The sequence below is a fragment of the Amblyomma americanum genome, chromosome 2 (assembly GCF_052857255.1).
Source record: "Amblyomma americanum isolate KBUSLIRL-KWMA chromosome 2, ASM5285725v1, whole genome shotgun sequence".
Taxonomy (NCBI): domain Eukaryota; kingdom Metazoa; phylum Arthropoda; class Arachnida; order Ixodida; family Ixodidae; genus Amblyomma; species Amblyomma americanum.
Window position 1 is genome coordinate 230399878 of NC_135498.1, and position 17863 is coordinate 230417740.

Genomic DNA, 17863 nt, shown 5'->3' on the forward strand with positions numbered 1-17863 from the left:
CTCTCCTGCAGTCCGAAAAATTTTGTACAACAAAAATGATGACTGCGACAAAAATAATGACCTCGTGTAAGGGCTGTGGCCCCATCAAAACCATAAAAAAAAAGTCTGGCCTTTACATGGGTACCGTATTTGCTGGTGCATAACCCTCCTCTGCATATAACTCGCACACCTAACTTTGAACTCTACGAAAAAAAAAACCTCTTATATAAGCCACACGTTTATCTTAAAAAGAAGAAAAAGGAGCACTAGAAAGATGCAACTGCACACTCAGTGATACAGTCAAAACTCGATTTAACGAAACCCGATTTAACGAAAATCTCGATTTAACGAAGGTATCCTAATTCCCCCTCAGACGCCCATAGGGTTCAATGCTTTGACTAACCCGAAATAACGAAACCGATTCCGTGATCTGTCCCGATTTAACGAACCTTTTTTCGAGAAATAAAGATGAAAAAGGGTTAATTTTTGGTCTATTTTGTAGACAGCACCCCAAAATTTATTGATTGCGAGTCAGCGGTAACAGTGCGGAGCACCTTCATCCCGTCGCTTTTTTCAAACTGCGCGGCGCAAAACGAGTTTTAATTTTGAGTCGAGCTCACGAGATGGCGCCAGCAGTAAAAAAGTTTCGTGCCACATTTCATAGATGGCGCTGTTGCAGTTCGCGTGTTTTTTTTTGTGTGTTTGTGTGTTGTGCTCTGTGTTCGCTCTTGTGCGGATTTCCCCGTGCCTTTGAACGCACGTCTTTGTCAAGCTCAGCTTGTTAGGCCTCCATCAGTCTAGCCTTGCTATCGTGAACGCGGACGTGGTGTGTGCGAGCAAGCGCGCCGCTAACCCTCCTGACTAGCAGATGTAGCCCTGCAAGAAACGAAAAAGGCTTACGCTGGACGAGAAAGCGGACATAATTCGTGCTGTGACAAGTGGACAGAAGAAATGTGACGTGGCTGCATCACATGGCATTGCAGCGAGTACTCTCTCCACAATATTGAAAGGGAAAGATGACATCCTCCGCGCCACTTCGTCGGGGAATCTCTCGCGCAAAAAAACGCTGGACCACTCCTCAAAGCAAAATGGAAGAGGCCCTCTTCGCCTGGTTTATGGATTTGCGGGCGAAGAATAGTATTCCCGTGAGTGGAGACCTGCTCCAACAAAAAGCTCGCTCTTTCGCGTGCTTGCTGGGCGACAACGAGTTCAAGGCAAGTCCCGGCTGGCTGTCGCGCTTCAAAGAACGACACGGCATCGTCGGGAAAGTGCTTAGCGGTGAAGCGAGCAGCGTAAGCATGGCTGTAGTCGGCGACTGGCAGTCTGAAAACGTGCCCGACATTCTGGGAAAATATGCCCCCAGCGACGTCTAGAACGCCGACGAGAGCGGTCTATTCTACCAAATGCTGCCTAAAAAAACACTCGCCCTGAAGGGGCAGGCGTGCCACGGCGGCAAACACAGCAAACAAAAGCTGACTCTTTTGCTGTGCGTCAACATGGACGGCACCGACAAACGAGACCCGCTTGTCATCGGAAAGAGTGCGAGGCCGCGCTGTTTTAAAGGCACCAAAAAGCTTCCTGTGAAGTACGTTGCCAATTCAAAGGCGTGGATGTCGCGTGCCATTTTCGCTACATGGCTGAAGGAATTTGACAGCGACATGTGTCGCCAGAAAAGGAAAGTGTGCCTGTTGCTGGATAACTGCACGGCCCACTACGTTGCAGAGGTCGAGCTGACCAGCGTGGAGCTCCGCTACTTCCCCCCAAACGCAACATCCGTGGTTCAGCCCTTGGATCAAGGGATAATTAATAGCGTGAAGTGCGCATACAAGCGTCGAGTCGTCGACAGAGTTCTCCTGAACCTGGAGCTGAAGCGCGAGACGAAAATAGATATTTTTATGGCGGTTCAGATGGTGGCGGCCGGCTTGGAGAGCATTGAGGCCGTCGATAATTGTCAACTGCTTCAGGACAGCCGGTTTCGGTACACTAGGCCCTGAAACTGCCGAAGCTGGTCCGGACTGCGCGAGCGCCGTGCACGAGGATGAAGATGCCTGGGAACACCTTCGCTCAGTGGATGAAGTGCCCACAGGCATAAGTTTCTCAGACTACGTGAACGCCGACGCAAACGCAGTCACAACGGAAGTTTTGACTGATGCCGATATCTTGCGGCTTGTAGGAAGCGTGGAGGGAGTGACGGCTGAAGACGCTGCCGACGACCCTGCAGGTGCCGAAGCTCCCGTGCCGACACCAGGTCAGGTGATGGATGCTCTCGATCTGCTGCGACATTTTGCCGGTGCACACGAGGGGACGGAAGACGCGCTGGACGCACTTCAGACCTACGAGAAATCGGTGCGGCCGTTGCTCACAAAGCGCACGCAGGCAAAGATCACCGACTTCTTTGGCGGAAAATAAATTTGTAGTCCCCTCGGGCCTTTCTTGTCGAGTAAGAATTTTTGTTGTTTCTTTTCATACGCGCTAGCGGCGCCGGTCGTGGTGTTGGCGCTACCCACTCGAAAGTAGCGCGGGGGGTCATGACGATGACCATACGGACCCCCAAAGATTGCGGTAGTTGTATGATTACCAACTTTGGCGCCAATTTGTCATTAGCTGTGTGGCTTGCCGTCCCGTCGGCGGTATTTAGGGAAGATTGTTGCGCCGCTAGCCGAACCGTCCTTTGGGTCGGTGCTACCAGCGTGGATTCGTCACGCGCGAGTGCGACGAAAAGTGAAAATGGTACGTGCTAACCGATACGACCGCGATAAGCTGGTACGGTTTATGCGGATGCAAAATGCATTATGTTCAATGGGTGCTCAGTCGGGGACTTGACTTTACTACTTTTAAAACGAAAGTGCTGTTTAAGCGGGTACGTTTTAACGAGGTTTTACTGTAATCGAATGTACTGAATTATGTGCCCAAGAAATGCCTCATTCAATTTAACGAAGTTCTCGATTTAACGAAATAATTCACGGCTCCCCTCAACTTCGTTAAATCGAGTTTTAACTGTATTGCGTTTTCAGAACATTTATTTAAGTGACCACCACCATGTCACTGGTTATCCGATTCTCAATCGTCACCGCTCTCACTGCTGCCATCTGAGGCTTCATCGCCACTCTCAAAGATGTAGTTGTCCTGAGAACCATCCAAGCTGTTACTGATGGCACATTTTTTAACGCTTTTACGCACTACGCACCAAGTTGGCCGGTATCGCTTTCCATGCATCTATGATCCACTGGCACAGGAGTATCGGGCCTTTGCACGTGTCCCGTCGGTGTGAGGACGTAAAGGCTGTCGGCCATCCACTGGGTATACAGTTGCTTCACGTGTGCCTTGAACGGCTTGTTCAGGCACACGTCAGGTGGCTGTAGCATGGACGTCGTGCCACCAGGTATTATAACGAGGTCGGTGCCGGTCTCGGCGAGGCGAGCCTTCACTGCATCGTTGCAGTGGACTCGGAAGGAAACCAGTACGAGCATCAAACATCCAGTACGAGCAGCAGCTCTGTTGCCTGCGTAGCCCGCGTAGCCCGGTTCCCCCTTTTCCACTCGGGAGAGGAACAGTGGTCGAGGGTACTAGCGGGGAGAGGCAGGTTTTGAGTGGGCAGCCCGCGAGTGGGCCCTACATGTTTAACTTATCATGTCTCTAAGAGGTAATATTGGTCCACCAGACAGTGGCAGTTGTCACAAATGACCAACCAAGTACACTGTTTGAGCACTCTATAGACATGTACCGCAGTGGTAGCCTAGTGGTTTGACAATCTGCCTCGTATGCAATGGATGCGGGGTTTGATCCCAAGTGCCGCTAGGTACCCACCGGTGCTGCAGTGGGTACAAGCTTTCCCCCCGGCCAGGTGCACGGCTTCTGTGGTGTGAAGTGCTTGGAAAATGAGTTTGATCCCAGCTTGAGTAGAGCGAAACACCTTGAGCCAAAGCTGCCCTTGCATTGTTAAGATCAATTGTCATCATCGTCACTCAAGGCAGGTATGTGAACCTCTGTACATGCCTGCTATTACTCACCATTTGCTTTTGTACACTACAAGTGGCGAAGATTTTGGGATGAGCAAGTTGATTGGTTGTTCCTCATTTCATGCTTGTGAGAGATAGCAGTAAGTGCATGTTGAAATGAATCAGGCCATCAGCCAGGCTGGGGTTTGCGGTCTCCTCTGGATTGTAGCCGAATCCAGTCTTGCTAGAAGTGTGTGGTTGGAAATTAATGCAAACACCACCACTGCATAAACAAACATGCTGGGGGCTGAGTGTGTCCCTTGTGGTTCTCTCAGTGGAGGTGGAAGCACCACGTCTTGTTGGTACATTCCCATAATGTTGATGAGGAGAATAGGAGCGTTTGCTGAGGTCATATGTCGCCACCTTGAGGAATTTTGGCAAGGGACGTGTTGCTATGTTGCCTCCTCAGAATACAGCGCGAAGGAGAGTTTGGGTCCATCCAGTGTGGCTTCTTTGAGGTTGTTGCCATGCGCTACATTGACATCAGTTTCGAGGAACGGTTCACTACACAGGGAAAAAAAAATTTCTGCAGATTTCTTGTTGCGAGAGTAGAAATTTCATATCGTTTGTCTGTCCGCCAATCTGTTCATCAACAAAAGCACACGGTCAGCTGTGTTGGTGTTACCAGTATTTAGCATCATTTGGTTCGAAAGATATTTTCTGTATCATGGCGCAATGCGATGATTTTGTGATAGTCGACAGTGCCGGCTATTCGCGGCAAGATAAAGCAAACATGCAGAACACTGGCCCTTAAGGTCAGGTCCGCGCTTTTTATGCACGGCTGAAAAATCACGCAGTACGGTTGTAAGTGTGTAATGAGAATCTTTAAGCATTAGCCGGGGTGTGAGAGGGATTAGGCACTTTGACTTCTGACCACGAGCTCGCCAAATTGCTTGGTGGTCTGGTGGTCCTGCTTCCTCCATAGAATTTCAGTGTAGAAGGTGTTTTGTAGCTTTCTGGTTTAAACTGCTATGCTCTTCTTCAATGATCAAGCGTGCAGCAGCGCACTGAGTGAGCCGTCGCTGCTGGCACTTGTATCAAGGGCATGCAGTGTCTTGGCACTCTGCCAAGTTTCCCGAGCACAGCGCTCATCAAAAGATAAACACGCCGTGGCATTATTGGTGCACAGCATCATGGCGCATTGCCAAGGTTTGTGCAGCAGCCGGCACAAAACTGAGGAATGCGGTAAGGAAAGTTAATGCTTCAATGGGGGAGGCTACTCTTGAACACCAACTTTTTTCAGGTGTCTTACTGAAATTTTTGAGGGTAGGTTGATGGCACAAACATTTGAATAACTATCAAGTTTCATGGAGCTGTGCTTGCTGGTTCTCAAGTTACAGGAGTATATCAGAATGAATCACATCGGTCCCTTATCCTACTCCTGGATATGTACCTCAGGCCATGACAAGGCCCTTTTTCTAAATTTCAAAACGATGGGGGGGCTCATTATGTGTTTAAATGCGGTGTGTAGCTGCCGTTCTCTGCTTTCACTGTAAGTGTGAGCGGCCACAAGTGTGACTACAGTCATGGAAAAGTTCAAGGCTGTAAGCTCATTGAAAGAGGTGAAAGAACACTGTTGTTTCAGCCATTCTTTGTCAGCTTGTTCCTTCCTAAATGCACGGCAAGAATCACTGTGAGGAAAAGTTTGCCTTGGCTGCTGACAGTGGGCTCACATGTGGCACGTGTGCTGAGCAACTTGCGCAAGTCTGCGTCCAGAAGCAGGAATGCCTCATCCGCAGAGTTACCATTACAAGCCAAAGGGCAGACACCAAAAGGTGGGGAAACTTTTTTTTCTGAGTACTGCACGCTGGGCACTTCCAGCATCTGTGGAGGGAGGGGTTGACTGTGGCCTCGGCACATTTCTGTGCCAGAGACATGCGATAGTTCCACGCAGTCAGTGGCAGCAGGTTTGCAAATGTTGCTCAAGTACTGTTGAGTGTCATCGAACTGCTGTGCTGAAAAATGTTCGGCTCAGGTAGATGGCATTCTTTCTCTTTGCACCACTGTGTCCAGAATGGCATTCAAGATAGCAGCACAGAGCTGAGTGCTAATTGTCACAGCTTCTGGCCAGGGCCACTGTGTAGTTGCCGCAGACGCATGGACCTACTCTTTTTGTAAACCAGCACAACGGCTCGAAGCCGAACAGGGAAAGGACAAAATACAGGGCTGAACTAACAACAGAATGGTTTTATTCAGGACACCAGTGCTCAAATACACGCTGGTATCGCAGAAAAACAGAAAAAGAAAACATCAAGTTTCACAGGCTAATCATTCTGAGTATACGAAAGCTTTGCCGATGCACATAATCTAGGACATCAAGTATTCGTGCTCTTTTTTCGAGATAGCAACAGGAGGGGTGCTTATGCATTTTGTACCTATCCTCATGATCTCTGATGCCTCAATTATCTCCCTGTTCAGCTGGTCTTTGCTTTCTGTTCACCGTGTGTTTGTGTTAGGAGTGGACCAGTGCTGTGGTTTGTGTACACAGGTAGCTGCTTCTGGGCAGCAGTGCGTGCCTGGGGCGGCACCGGATGAACATGACAAGTGGGCGGCTGTGTCCAGTGCGCTGTGGGCACACTACAGAGCACGGCAGCACACAGAAGACCTGCTTCAGCGCAAGATGGAGCTGCGCAAACGCCTGCACGACAAGCTACGCGTCATCTTTCCCCGTGAGTGTGACCCTTCCGTCGCGACAGCTGTAAATCTGGCCGTGGGGAAAGTTGGTTGCCTGTGAATCGTCATTGCTTGCAAAACGTTGCACTGATGGCTGCTTTACTGCTGCGGTAGCCTAGTGCAAGGGTTCTCAAACTGGGTTTCGCGAGCACCCGCACTGGCCTGTCCATCCTTTCCTTTACATTTCTGGCGGGCGTGTTCGCGCGTGTGTTATTAGCTCGTTCCTCAGTTTCGTGCTATCTGCAGCACGGACCTTGACAGCATGCCAAAATGCTGCACGCTAGTAATGGCACCACGTGTTATTGTTTTGACAAGAGCGCAGGCAGGGGTGGCTCACTTGGTGAACTTTGCAGTGCACCAAGACTCCGCTGCACCCCGCTGCACCCCGCTGCGCTAGGGTGGCTAGACCAGCGGCACCAGTGAACATGTGTTTGGAATGTAGGCGAGGAGGTGTGGAAAGGGCATGGCACACAAAGCGATGCGTGTTATGTGCGCTCGTGCACATGGCGACTGAAAGTGTGGCCTGCACCACCGAGCTAGCTGAGCTCAGCTTAGGCAAAATAGTGTGCCCATCTCATTGAGCATTTTTCCAAGGGATTCGCCAGCGTCGGTGGCGCTTGGACGAAGTTTGCCGGTGCACCCACTTGAGCCAGAAAGTCAGTACAGTCGACGACCGATTTTTCGAACTCTAGGGACCGTGAGAACGAACGGAAAATCAGGCAGTCCGAAAAATCAAATTTTGCTGAAAAAATTATGAACTCATTGCCAATATGCAGGAGGAAGGGGGTCAGTCGTATTGCACACATTCTGAAGCTCCTCATGACTAAATTTCGCCGCGTGACATGTGCACAGACGACGGGCGGCGACCGCTTTCACGAGTTCAGCCTGGCTGTGCTGCCCTCGGCATGTCGCCGATGAACGCACGGGTTGGGACAAAGTCTAAACGGGAGAGCGAACACGCCGCTGCGGGAACTGCGCTGCACCCGCAGTACGATGGGCCCGGAACGAGAACGGGAAGATGGCGAAGCAATAAGAACCGAGAAACGGCCGAAGCAAGCACTCCGTTACTGTTGGCCTTTGTCATTAGGCCTAGTGACTAGAGCCAAAATCGGCATCGTATCTGGCGATATGCACTCTGCGGTGGCTTGCGTATAATGAGAGGCGTCTTGCCTGTCATCGCAACGCGAGTTGTTTAAGGTTTTATGATAGAAGAGTCAGTGTTACGGTGCGTTTTGCTGCGGGTACTCTGAACTCGCTTTGAAATGCACCACCATTTCCTCCCGCGCTTGCCATCTCCGCGAAGCCGTATGTCTCCCACGCGCTTTGCTGCTACCTCTTCTCATATTGTTATGTGACGGCAAGCAGGTGAAGACAGGACTACATGAGAGATGGCAATGGAATGATTTAATAGCAGTGGGCCTAGCGCAAGCGCTCTGTGCCGCCCCACTGCCCACTTTGTTGTTTTCTAGTCCGTGACACTACCCGAGGCTGCCGAGCAATCGTCCCGATCGTGCGAACTAGAAAAACGGCCATGAAGACAAAACATAGGACGTGACAATGGGCGTGACAGGAAGGATGAACACAGAAGAGAAGAAGATGCAGGGCTTGCCGTTACGATGAAAGAGATGAGCAGATCATGATCAGACTAGCGCTGGCCCAGGAAGCTTCTGGGCCGTGCGTAGGTCACCTTGAGCTGATGGCCGAGGCCCATGAACACACCAAACGGCATGGGCATCTAAGGGCTGTGTTCGAACATAGTGGCGGCTTCTAGGGTTGGTGGGGTCGTAGGTTCGAGTTGCGGCGGCGGCGTCATGTCGTGTCTTCTGGTCGGGGCGGGGGAATGGGGCTGGGGTGAACAGCGTGGTCGGTTCTGGTCTGGTGGGCTGGGGCACTGCCGGGCGGTACGGACAGAACACACGACCAATGACCTCGGCACAACCAGGACGCCGAAGCTCCAGGACCGGGATGGGGATGAACTCCGCACCTCACACCTAATGTTACGTGACGGCAAAAAGGTGAAGACAGGACTACATGAGAGATGGCGATGGAATGATTTAATGGCGGTGGGCCTAGTGCGAGCGCACTGTGCCGCGCCACTGCTCACTTTGTCGTTTTCTAGTCCGTGACAATATGCGGGATGAAAGACTCGTCACAGATGAGTTACGCGAACTCTGACTACTGTTCAAGTTTGTGCGGCGAAAGACATTCAAGAACAGTACGAATTCGAGACCACGCAGGTGTAGTGTGCTGACTCGTGCAGAATTTCAGCATCGCAAGTTAAGAGGCTCCCTTTAAGCTTGAATTTCGTTTTGTTTGATCAAGTTTTCGATCTTGCCTGCAGTTTGAATGAATGAGGTTCCACTGTACACATTATATGCCGGTTTGGATATTGGGGGTGTGAACGAGGTCCGAAAAATCGAGCAGTCGGTTGAGGGTTCGTCCGAAATTTCAGGCGCTCTTACACATCGGCTCTGTGGGCCATGTCACGGTGTCACGAGAAAGTCCGAATAATCAAGCATGTCCGAAAAATCAGGCGTCCGAATTTTGAATCGTTGACTGTATATATATATATCTTGAAATTGAAAAAAATATGCTGACGCCGGAGCGCCAATGAAAGCCGGACCAGGCTTCGCGTGATTCTGGGCTCAGGCCAGGCAGTCGAGTGTGCAAATGCGAGGGGGAACTTTTGTGACTAGTTTTCTGCTTTTTTTTCTTGGGGCTAGAGGCCTGAGCATGAGTGAGAGATGGGCATTGAATAAAACGCTGATTGCTGAAATCAAGAAAACAAACAAATACATACAAAAGTGAATGAAATAGCAAAAAAAAAACACAAAGGGTCCATTCTACAAGCAACACGGACATATTGTGATTGGGGGGCGGGGGGATTCCTTGACACGTGAAGTCTGTTGGGGTTCCTTGAGGCAAAAAAGTTTGAGAACCCTTGGCCAGAGGTATGAGCATTCGCCTTCGTTGCGGGAGGTGCAGGGTTCAATCCCCAGTGCTGCCAGGTACCCACCTGTGAAACAGTGGATACAAGACTTCCCTTGACCTGGTGCTTGTGCTTGGCTTCTTCAGGGTGAAATGTTTGGGAAATGGGTCTTTGACGCCATCTTGAGTAGACACAAAAACACCTTGTGCCATGGTGCTCCTTGTGCCTTCATGTTATAAAAGTTCATCATCATCATCAACAGCATGGCTGCTTTGGAATTTAGCCTACTTTAGAGGCCAGTTCATGAAGTTAGCGGTCTTCTCATGTTGTGCGAGACTGTTTCCCTAGAGACATCCTGCCAGCATCTAGTGCTGCCTTGGGTTGCTTAACTACAGAACAGTTTGATTCCAAGCAGCAGTGAACCTTGTTGGCATGGCTGCTTTGCTCTTAGCCACCTGGCACTTTGTCTTTCTGGCCTTGAAATGGACAGTCGGGCATCCCACCATATGCCCCATCCTGTGTTGCCCACCTGCCCATGCCTTTTTCCTGCATTCAGGCTCCCGCTTGGAGGAACTTTGCTCAAAGGCAGTGGATGACTAGTTGTGGATCAGTGCATGCACCCCCCCGGGAGGCTGCTGTTTGGCACTGTTGAAAACCGCAGTCACAGAGGTGGGCAGGTGAGGTCGTTTGTGGTTTTCAACTGTTCCTTAGCTGCCACAGTAACGTTGATGCTAGCTGCTGCTTGGGATGCTGACTGACGGGAACTTCTGGCATGCACGGGGTAGAAGGGAGCTGGAGGAAAATGCGTTCCCGCCTTCTGTGCGCAGTGTGTGGCCTGTACGTGGTGGGATCCTCACTGACCGGCTTTGGGTCCAACGTCAGCGATGCCGACATGTGCCTCATGCTGAGCCAGGACCAGGTGAGAGGAAAAAAAGAAGCACAGTATTACGGGAACAGTGTGTTCTTTTGCTCTCTAAAACTTGCCAACTCATGGCTGTCAGCACTGATGGCGTAGCTTTCTTCAGAAGCTCTGCAAATGTGATGTGCGTGACCTGGGCAGTTCATGGACACTGGGCTAGATGAGAATTTCAAATGTTGTCTGCAGCTGAACAGGAGATGGATCTCTGATGGTCGTGTGTTGTGTGCCACCACACAGCCAGTTTCACTTGTCAGGCAAGCTGTCTCTGTGGGACCTGTGGCTCTTGGAATAGCCACTGACGTTCGTGTAGCAGTACTCAACGAATGTCAAGATTAACAGCGCAAAAAGCAAAGATGAGACTATGGGAAGTGCACACAGTGAACTCTGATGAGAATATGTGAAGCAGATGGGTGTAGGTGCAAACATAAAGCACCGAAAGAACACCGTGATCAAGTTCAAGTGGCCCCGGGAAGCCTGGAAGTTCACTGTAAGGTTTTCTCCATCCGAGGAAAACAGCGCTCAATATGTGCACTTTGCCCGTCCTCATCTCTGGTGTATATAAGCTATTAAGAGGGAATGTGGCTTTCAACAAAATGTTTTAAATTTTTTGGTGTATTTACAAGAATTTTTTTGGGCTTATTAGAAATAATTTTATGACTACTATCACAAAATTTCACTTTTATATCTCAAGAAAAATGTTTACCAATATAGTATATTTTTTCTCAGCTTGTGAAAAGGCTGCAGAGTTAATAAAATGTAGCAGAAGACTGGTTCAACAGTCACTGAGTTCCTACTGGCATGCTACAGGTAAAGACATTCCAGAAATATTTTTTTTTTTGCCAACCACAAATATTGGTTTTGAATTTTTTGATGCAGTGTCTGCTGACATGTCTAGAGGGAGAAGATATTTTCATGCAAAAATTAAAAGTTACGAATTTGGAAAACAAAATTTTCTGAGGGAACAGCAGTTGGTAGCGAGGTGCTGGAAATGGTAAGGGAATGCATCTACTTAGGGCAGGTAGTGGCCGCTGATCCGGATTGTGAAAGGGAAATAACTAGAAGAATAAGAATGAGGTAGAGCGCATATGGCGGGTTCTCTCAGATCATGGATGGCAGTTTATCAATATCCCTCAAGAGAAAAGTATACAACAGGTGTATCTTACCGGCACTCACCTACGGGGCAGAAACGTGGAGGCTAACGAAAAGGGTTCAGCTTAATTAAGTTGAAAACGCAGCGAGCCACGGAAAGAAAAATGATAGGTGTAACATTAAGAGAGCGGAAGCGAGCAGAGTGGGTGAGGGAACAAATGCTTTTTAATGACATCCTAGTCGAAATCAAGAGGAAGAAATGGGCTTGGGCAGGGCATGTGATACGAAGGCAAGATAACCATTGGTCCTTAAAGTTGCATTAAAGATTAATCTGAACTCGTCTTTTTACTGCGGGAACTCAAACTACATGTTCTGAGCATTCTTAGCAACTTCGAATTATTTTCCTGTGCAGCTGATTTCCCTAGTTTAAATCGGATTAAATGTCCCGGCTCCTGCCTTTTTTTGAACTCAACGCTGTAGGTAGGAGGAGTCAACCAACGCGTGGAGTAACTTTCAGCTAGTCCCTTGGCGGCTTTGCTTTTGCTTTTATTTTGTTTTTAGGCTTCTGTGAATAAATAATTTCATTCGCAGACAACCTAGCCATAAATTAGGCCCACGGAAATAAAAATGCACGTGGACTCTTTGATTTACGTATTACTCCGCCAACGGCAGAGCGGCAAGCCGCCACAGGACTGGCTGAAAGGCACCCCACGTATTGGCTGACTCCACCTAACTACAGTGCTGAGTTAAAAAAAAAGGCGGGAGCAAGGATGTTTAATTCGATAAATTAGGGAAATCGGCCGCACAGGACAATAATTCAAGGTTTCTAAGAATGCTTGTAATGTGTAGATCGAGTTCCCGTGGTAAAAAGACGAGTTCAGATTCCTCTTTACTGCACCTTTAAGGGTAACGAAGTGGATTCCAAGAGAAGGCAAGGTAGCAGGGGGCAGCAGAATATTAGGTTGGTAGATGAGATTAAGAAGTTTGCGGGCATACACTGGCCGCACCAGGCAAAGGACAGGGTTAATTGGAGAGATAAGGGAGAGGTCTTTGCTCTGCTGTGGGCATAGTCAGGCTGATCATGATAATGATAGCAGACGAGCAATAGGTATTCCATCACTCATCACCCCACCATAAGAATTTTCACCTGATCGCATGACCTTCTCTACCCAGCGCTCGCCTTCGCCTCGTCGCCGCTCCCTTTCTCCCATGTGTCGGCGCCTGGATCTTTCGCAAGAGGAAAACTAGGTGCCGCAGTTCCTGAGGTGTGATCTGCGGCATCAGCAAAATGTCCAACGCCTCAATTATCTCCCGCAAACCTGATCGCCGTTTCCGTAAAGGGTGTTTCTGTTCTGGGGCTTGTCGACACCGGTGCTGCAGTTTCTGCCATGGCCGCCACCTTTTGCCGCTCGTTGCGAAAAGTGACAACCCCGCTTTCTGGATTCTCGCTGCGCACCACAAGCGTGCAGGCTATTGTGCTGTTAGTGACTTGCACGGCTCGCGTCGTTATTCAGGAGATCCCGTGTGTGATTGAATTCATCATTATGCCAACCTGTTCTCATGAAATCATCTTGGGTTGGGACTTCCTGTCAACGCAGTCATCGATTGTGCTCGCGCTGAACTCGAGTTCTTTGTGCTCAGCGGTTCCTCGTTGCCCGAGGCCCCTTCTGCTGCCCCTGCCAAAGCCGCTGTGGCTGAAGACATTGAACTGCCTGCCTGCTCATCTGTTCTTGTGCCCATCACTTCTGACCTTGTTCGCCACTGCAAGGCACTTATCACACCATCGCCTCTCTTTCTGTGCCGCAAGTACCTGCCCAAACCTTACGCCGTCCTCACCTTGTCAGCTGGCCTTGGCGTGTTGTTCGTGACCAATCTGTTTGCACATGCTTCCGCTGTGCGCTGCGGTGAGTGCCTCCGTAGCGTCCAGATCATTGATTTCGTTCTCTATCACAATGAGACTGATGATTCGCCGTCCCTTGACGTAGATGCCCTCAGCCCGCCGGTTCCTGCACTCGACACTTCGCCTCCAGACGTTTTCCTTCCCTCCATCGACGCCTCTTTCCCTGCACCTCAACGCACTCATCTTCTCGCGCTGCTTCATCAATTTCGTTCCTCCTTCGATTCACACCAACCCGCTTTGACCCACACGTCGACACCGGTGACCACGTTCCTCTGCGTCAGTGCCCATAATCGTGTCTCCGCCAGTGAGCGCCAAGTTATTCAAGACGAAGTTGACACCATGCTTCAGAGCGGCGTGATTCAGGCCTCACACAGTCCCTGGGCCTCACCCATGGTACTCGTGAAGAAGAAAGATGGCTCTGTTTGTTTCCGCGTTGATTATGCCGCCTGAATAAGATCATGCGTTTACCCTCTTCCCGGCATTGATGATGCTCTGGACTGCCTTCAAGGAGCGGAACTCTTCTCTTCTCTCGATTTACGCTCAGGGTGCTGGCAGGTCCCCATGGCAGCTGACGATCGCCTTAAAACTGCATTTGTGACCCCTGATGGCCTGTATGAATTTAACGTCGTGCCTTTTGGCCTCTGTAAGGCTGCTTTCGAGCGCATGATGGACATCATTCTGCGCGGCCTGTTATCTCGACGACATTGTGATATTTTCGCCCGACTTTGCGACTCATCTGTCCCGGCTGAAGCACGTATTAACCTGCTTTACGGATGCTGGCCTTCAGTTGAACTTAAAGAAGTGTCGATTTGTTGCTCGTGAACTGACAATTTCAGGCCACGTTGTGTCAATAGAGGGCGTCCACCCCGACACTGCCAAACTTCAGCTTTGACTGCGTCTCCAAAACATACTTGCATTAAGGAACTGCACAGCTTCTAATATAACATATGTGTCGTATGTCGGTCGGGCCGCAAGCATCAGGATGCTGATGCCCTGCCCCCCTCCCCGCTACCGGCCGAGCTTGCCAGCCTCTCCGCCCTCGAATCCGCTGCACCTTCGCTCACCACCTGCGACATGCCTTCTGAGCAGCGTAAAGATCAATGGATTGCCTCTCTTCTTGACTTTCTCTCCGACCCATCTATGGCTCCAGTGTCCCGCGCCCTTTATCGCCAAGCTTCACATTTTGAAATTCGTGATGATCTGCTTTATCGGCGCAACTATAACAGATGACGGAAATGGCTTCTTGTCATTCCCTGACATCTCTGGTCCCAAATCTGCACCTGTTTCTATGCTGACCCGCAATGCGACCACGCAGATGTATTCAAGGCGTACACTCGCATCCGTCTCCGGTACTACTGGTGCGGCATGTATAACTGCATCTTGAAGTACGTCTGCTCTTGCCCGTCCTGCCAACGCCGTAAGCAACTGCCTCATCACTCTTTTGAAGCCAATGCATTGTCCGCCTCGCCCTTTGGATCGTTTTGGCATAGATTCTTACGGCCCTCTGCCGTGCACCGTTGCTGGCAACCGCTGGGTCATTGTTACCATTGATCACCTGACTCGGTATGCAGAAAGCGCCACGCTCCCAGATGCTACAGCTCGTGAAGTGGCGTCCTTCATTTTGCAGTGCTTTTTACTTCGCCACGGTGCTCCTCTTGAAGTGCTCAGTGACAGAGGACGAGTCTTGTTGTCTGGCGTCATTAAAGCTCTACTCATCGAGGGCAATATAATTCATCGGACTTGTACAGCCTACCATCCGCAAGCGAACAAAGGGTCTAACCGAACGATTTAATCGCACTCTAGGCGACATGCTGGCTATGTACGTTGCTGCCAACCACATGAACTGGGACCTCGTTCTACTCTATACAGTTAAACCTGGGTATAACAAAGTTGACAAAAGCTCGCAATTTTTCGTTACGTGCAGGTTTTGCGTGAAGGCTCGTACGGATGATGCAAAAACGAAAACAAATGGCTCAGATATCCGTGAAGGTGAACTCACCCTTCAAGCATTTATTTTATAGCGAAAAACTGCGTAATTGCCGCTTGCTTCTTCTGCACGAGTGAAAGCACAACACGCTGCTCCAAAGAAGCTAAAACGTGTAAAGCTGCTTCATCGTCGCGCGAGCCGATGAAACGGCGCAAAATGTCCATTGCGTTCATCACCTCCTTTGCAGTAGGCACGTCACACGGATCTACCTCACAGGAACCATCATCACCGTCATCGGGATCTTGCACGCTTTCAGCTGCTGCTGCATCAGTCATTTCTTCTGTAGCCACGGCGGCGTTGTCAGTAAACAAAAAGTCACTCAGTTCAACGTCGTCGGGTACACCACCGTTAGTGCGTAGCTCGTTCCACGCTTCGGCCACATCGGACGGAGTAGATAGGTCTTCTTCCTCCTCCTCATCGTCGGCACCAGCCGGTGCATTTTTGGCTATTCCTGCCTTTAAGAAGCAATTCGCGATAACTTCTGCCCTGACCTCTTGCCAGGAGGCAGCAAGCATCTCGACTGCTTGATAAATGCCGATCTTCATCTCCCGTTCTAGACGGATGTCAAGAAGTATATTCAGGATTAGTCGGTGCCGGTAACAGATTTAAAACTGTTAATGACCCGTTTGCCCAGGGGTTGTATTAGGAACGTGCAGTTGGCCGGGAAGTAATGCAGTTCGATGTTCGACAGCTGCAGGCCTTCGACGTGGTGCGTTGAGCAATTGTCCAGCAGTAGGCAAACTTGGTAGCCTTGCCGCTTGACTTCCTGGTTAAATTCCTTTAACCACTCAGAAAATATTGTCCGAGTCATCCACACTTTGGAATTCGCCACATACTTCACGGGCATACGCTTCGTTCCCTTAAAACACCTGGGACAGGCACTTTTGCCGACAACTAGCGGGACTCGCTTGTCTGAGCCGTCGAGGTTGGCGCACAGCAGAATCGTTATGCTGAGCTTGCTCTGCTTTCCGCCGCAACAGTCATCGCCTTTTAATGCTAGCGTGCGGCCCGGAAGCATCTGATAAAATAGAGCTGTCTTGTCGGCATTGTAGATTTCAGCCGCTTCGAAGCGACTCAGAATTCCAGGCAGCTTGTCAGCCACCCACGAAGCAGTAGCATCGCTGTCTGCAGAGGCAGATTCGCCACTAAATACTTTTCCGACGACACCGTGCCGGCTCTTGAATCCCTGCAGCCACCCGTTGCTTGCCTTGAAATCGTCATGGCCCAAGATACACGCAAAATCCTTTGCCTTTTTTTGTAAAATAGTGCCACTAATGGGCACATTTCTGGTTCGCGTGTCCAAAAACCACGTGAACACTGCCTTGTCCACATCAGCGTATGTGGACAGCTTCAGTCGTTTTTTCTTCGAGCTTGTTCCCGACTCCACTGCGTTTCTGATGCTGTGTTCCGCACTCAAAATCATTGATAGGGTGCTCGCTGGAATGCTGAAACGGGCAGCAATGTCCTTCTTCTTCTCGCCTGCGGAGACTGCATTTAAAATTGCGAGTTTGTCTTGAAAAGACAGAACTTTCGTTTTCTGGCAGAAGAACTCATCACGACCAACTGATGATGCAGTTACAAGCGGAGACGCAACACTATACGCTGACAGGCAGGCCTAGCACCTCCAAAACAAGTCGGACGAATCGGCACCAGAGCACAGTTGACACGCACACGTGCAGACGCAGGGCAACACGCAAAATGGCGAATAAAACGCGTTGTCGTCGTTGTCTCATCGTCCCTCCCTCCTCTCCCTTCCCCCGGCCTGGCAATGAAAGAACCGGCCATCAGCTTTGCTTTTAAAGTGAATTCTTAACAGAAGTGTGTCTAAGCCGTTGAAACAAATGAAAATCACAAAATAAGAATGCTTGTCCTCAAATCCATGCAAAAAAAAAATGCTGCAAAAGAAATCAACTGCTGCTACAAATGCCACCTGGTGTCACGCTAGACAAGCAAAGCCTGAGAAGGCTGCTACGTTAGGCACGGGGCAGCGCTAGCCGCCACCATCATCATCATCGCATGTGGAAACCTGTTTTCCCCCTCCGTTTCGATGCGGCCCATCTTCATCGTCGGCCGTCGGGACGGGCAGCCCCGGCTGGGCGAGGAGGGAAGTCTCCCTCATGGGGGAAAGGGAACGGCGACGGGAGCGCCCCCTTGTATATTACGCGGAATTCTGCGGGACCAGAGAGAGGCTCTTCGGGATCCGGCCAGCGTCGTGACCGGTTGCGGCCGCACGCTCTCGTCACCTTCTGCGGCAGGCGCTCGGGGATCCATTGTGCCTTGCTGCTGGACTTCTGCTGCTGGTTCCAGGCAGCGAAGCGAGTGCAGCAAATGCGTGCTCTGGTCGCCTTCCTCAGCAAATGCTAGGGAACGGCTTTGCCCCAAGAATGCG

At 50.2% G+C, this 17863-nt stretch overlaps 1 protein-coding gene across 2 annotated transcripts in view; it reads left to right on the plus strand.

Annotated features, from left to right (window-relative positions):
* The window catches only part of LOC144122209 (poly(A) RNA polymerase GLD2-like), a 93070-nt gene that overhangs the window by 9328 nt on the left and 65879 nt on the right, over positions 1-17863 (plus strand). For both annotated transcript variants that reach the window (XM_077655793.1, XM_077655792.1), the window contains exons 4-5: positions 6466-6646; positions 10407-10498. In XM_077655793.1, coding sequence (XP_077511919.1) covers positions 6466-6646; positions 10407-10498 — 273 coding nt within the window. The remainder of the gene's footprint in view (positions 1-6465; positions 6647-10406; positions 10499-17863) is intronic.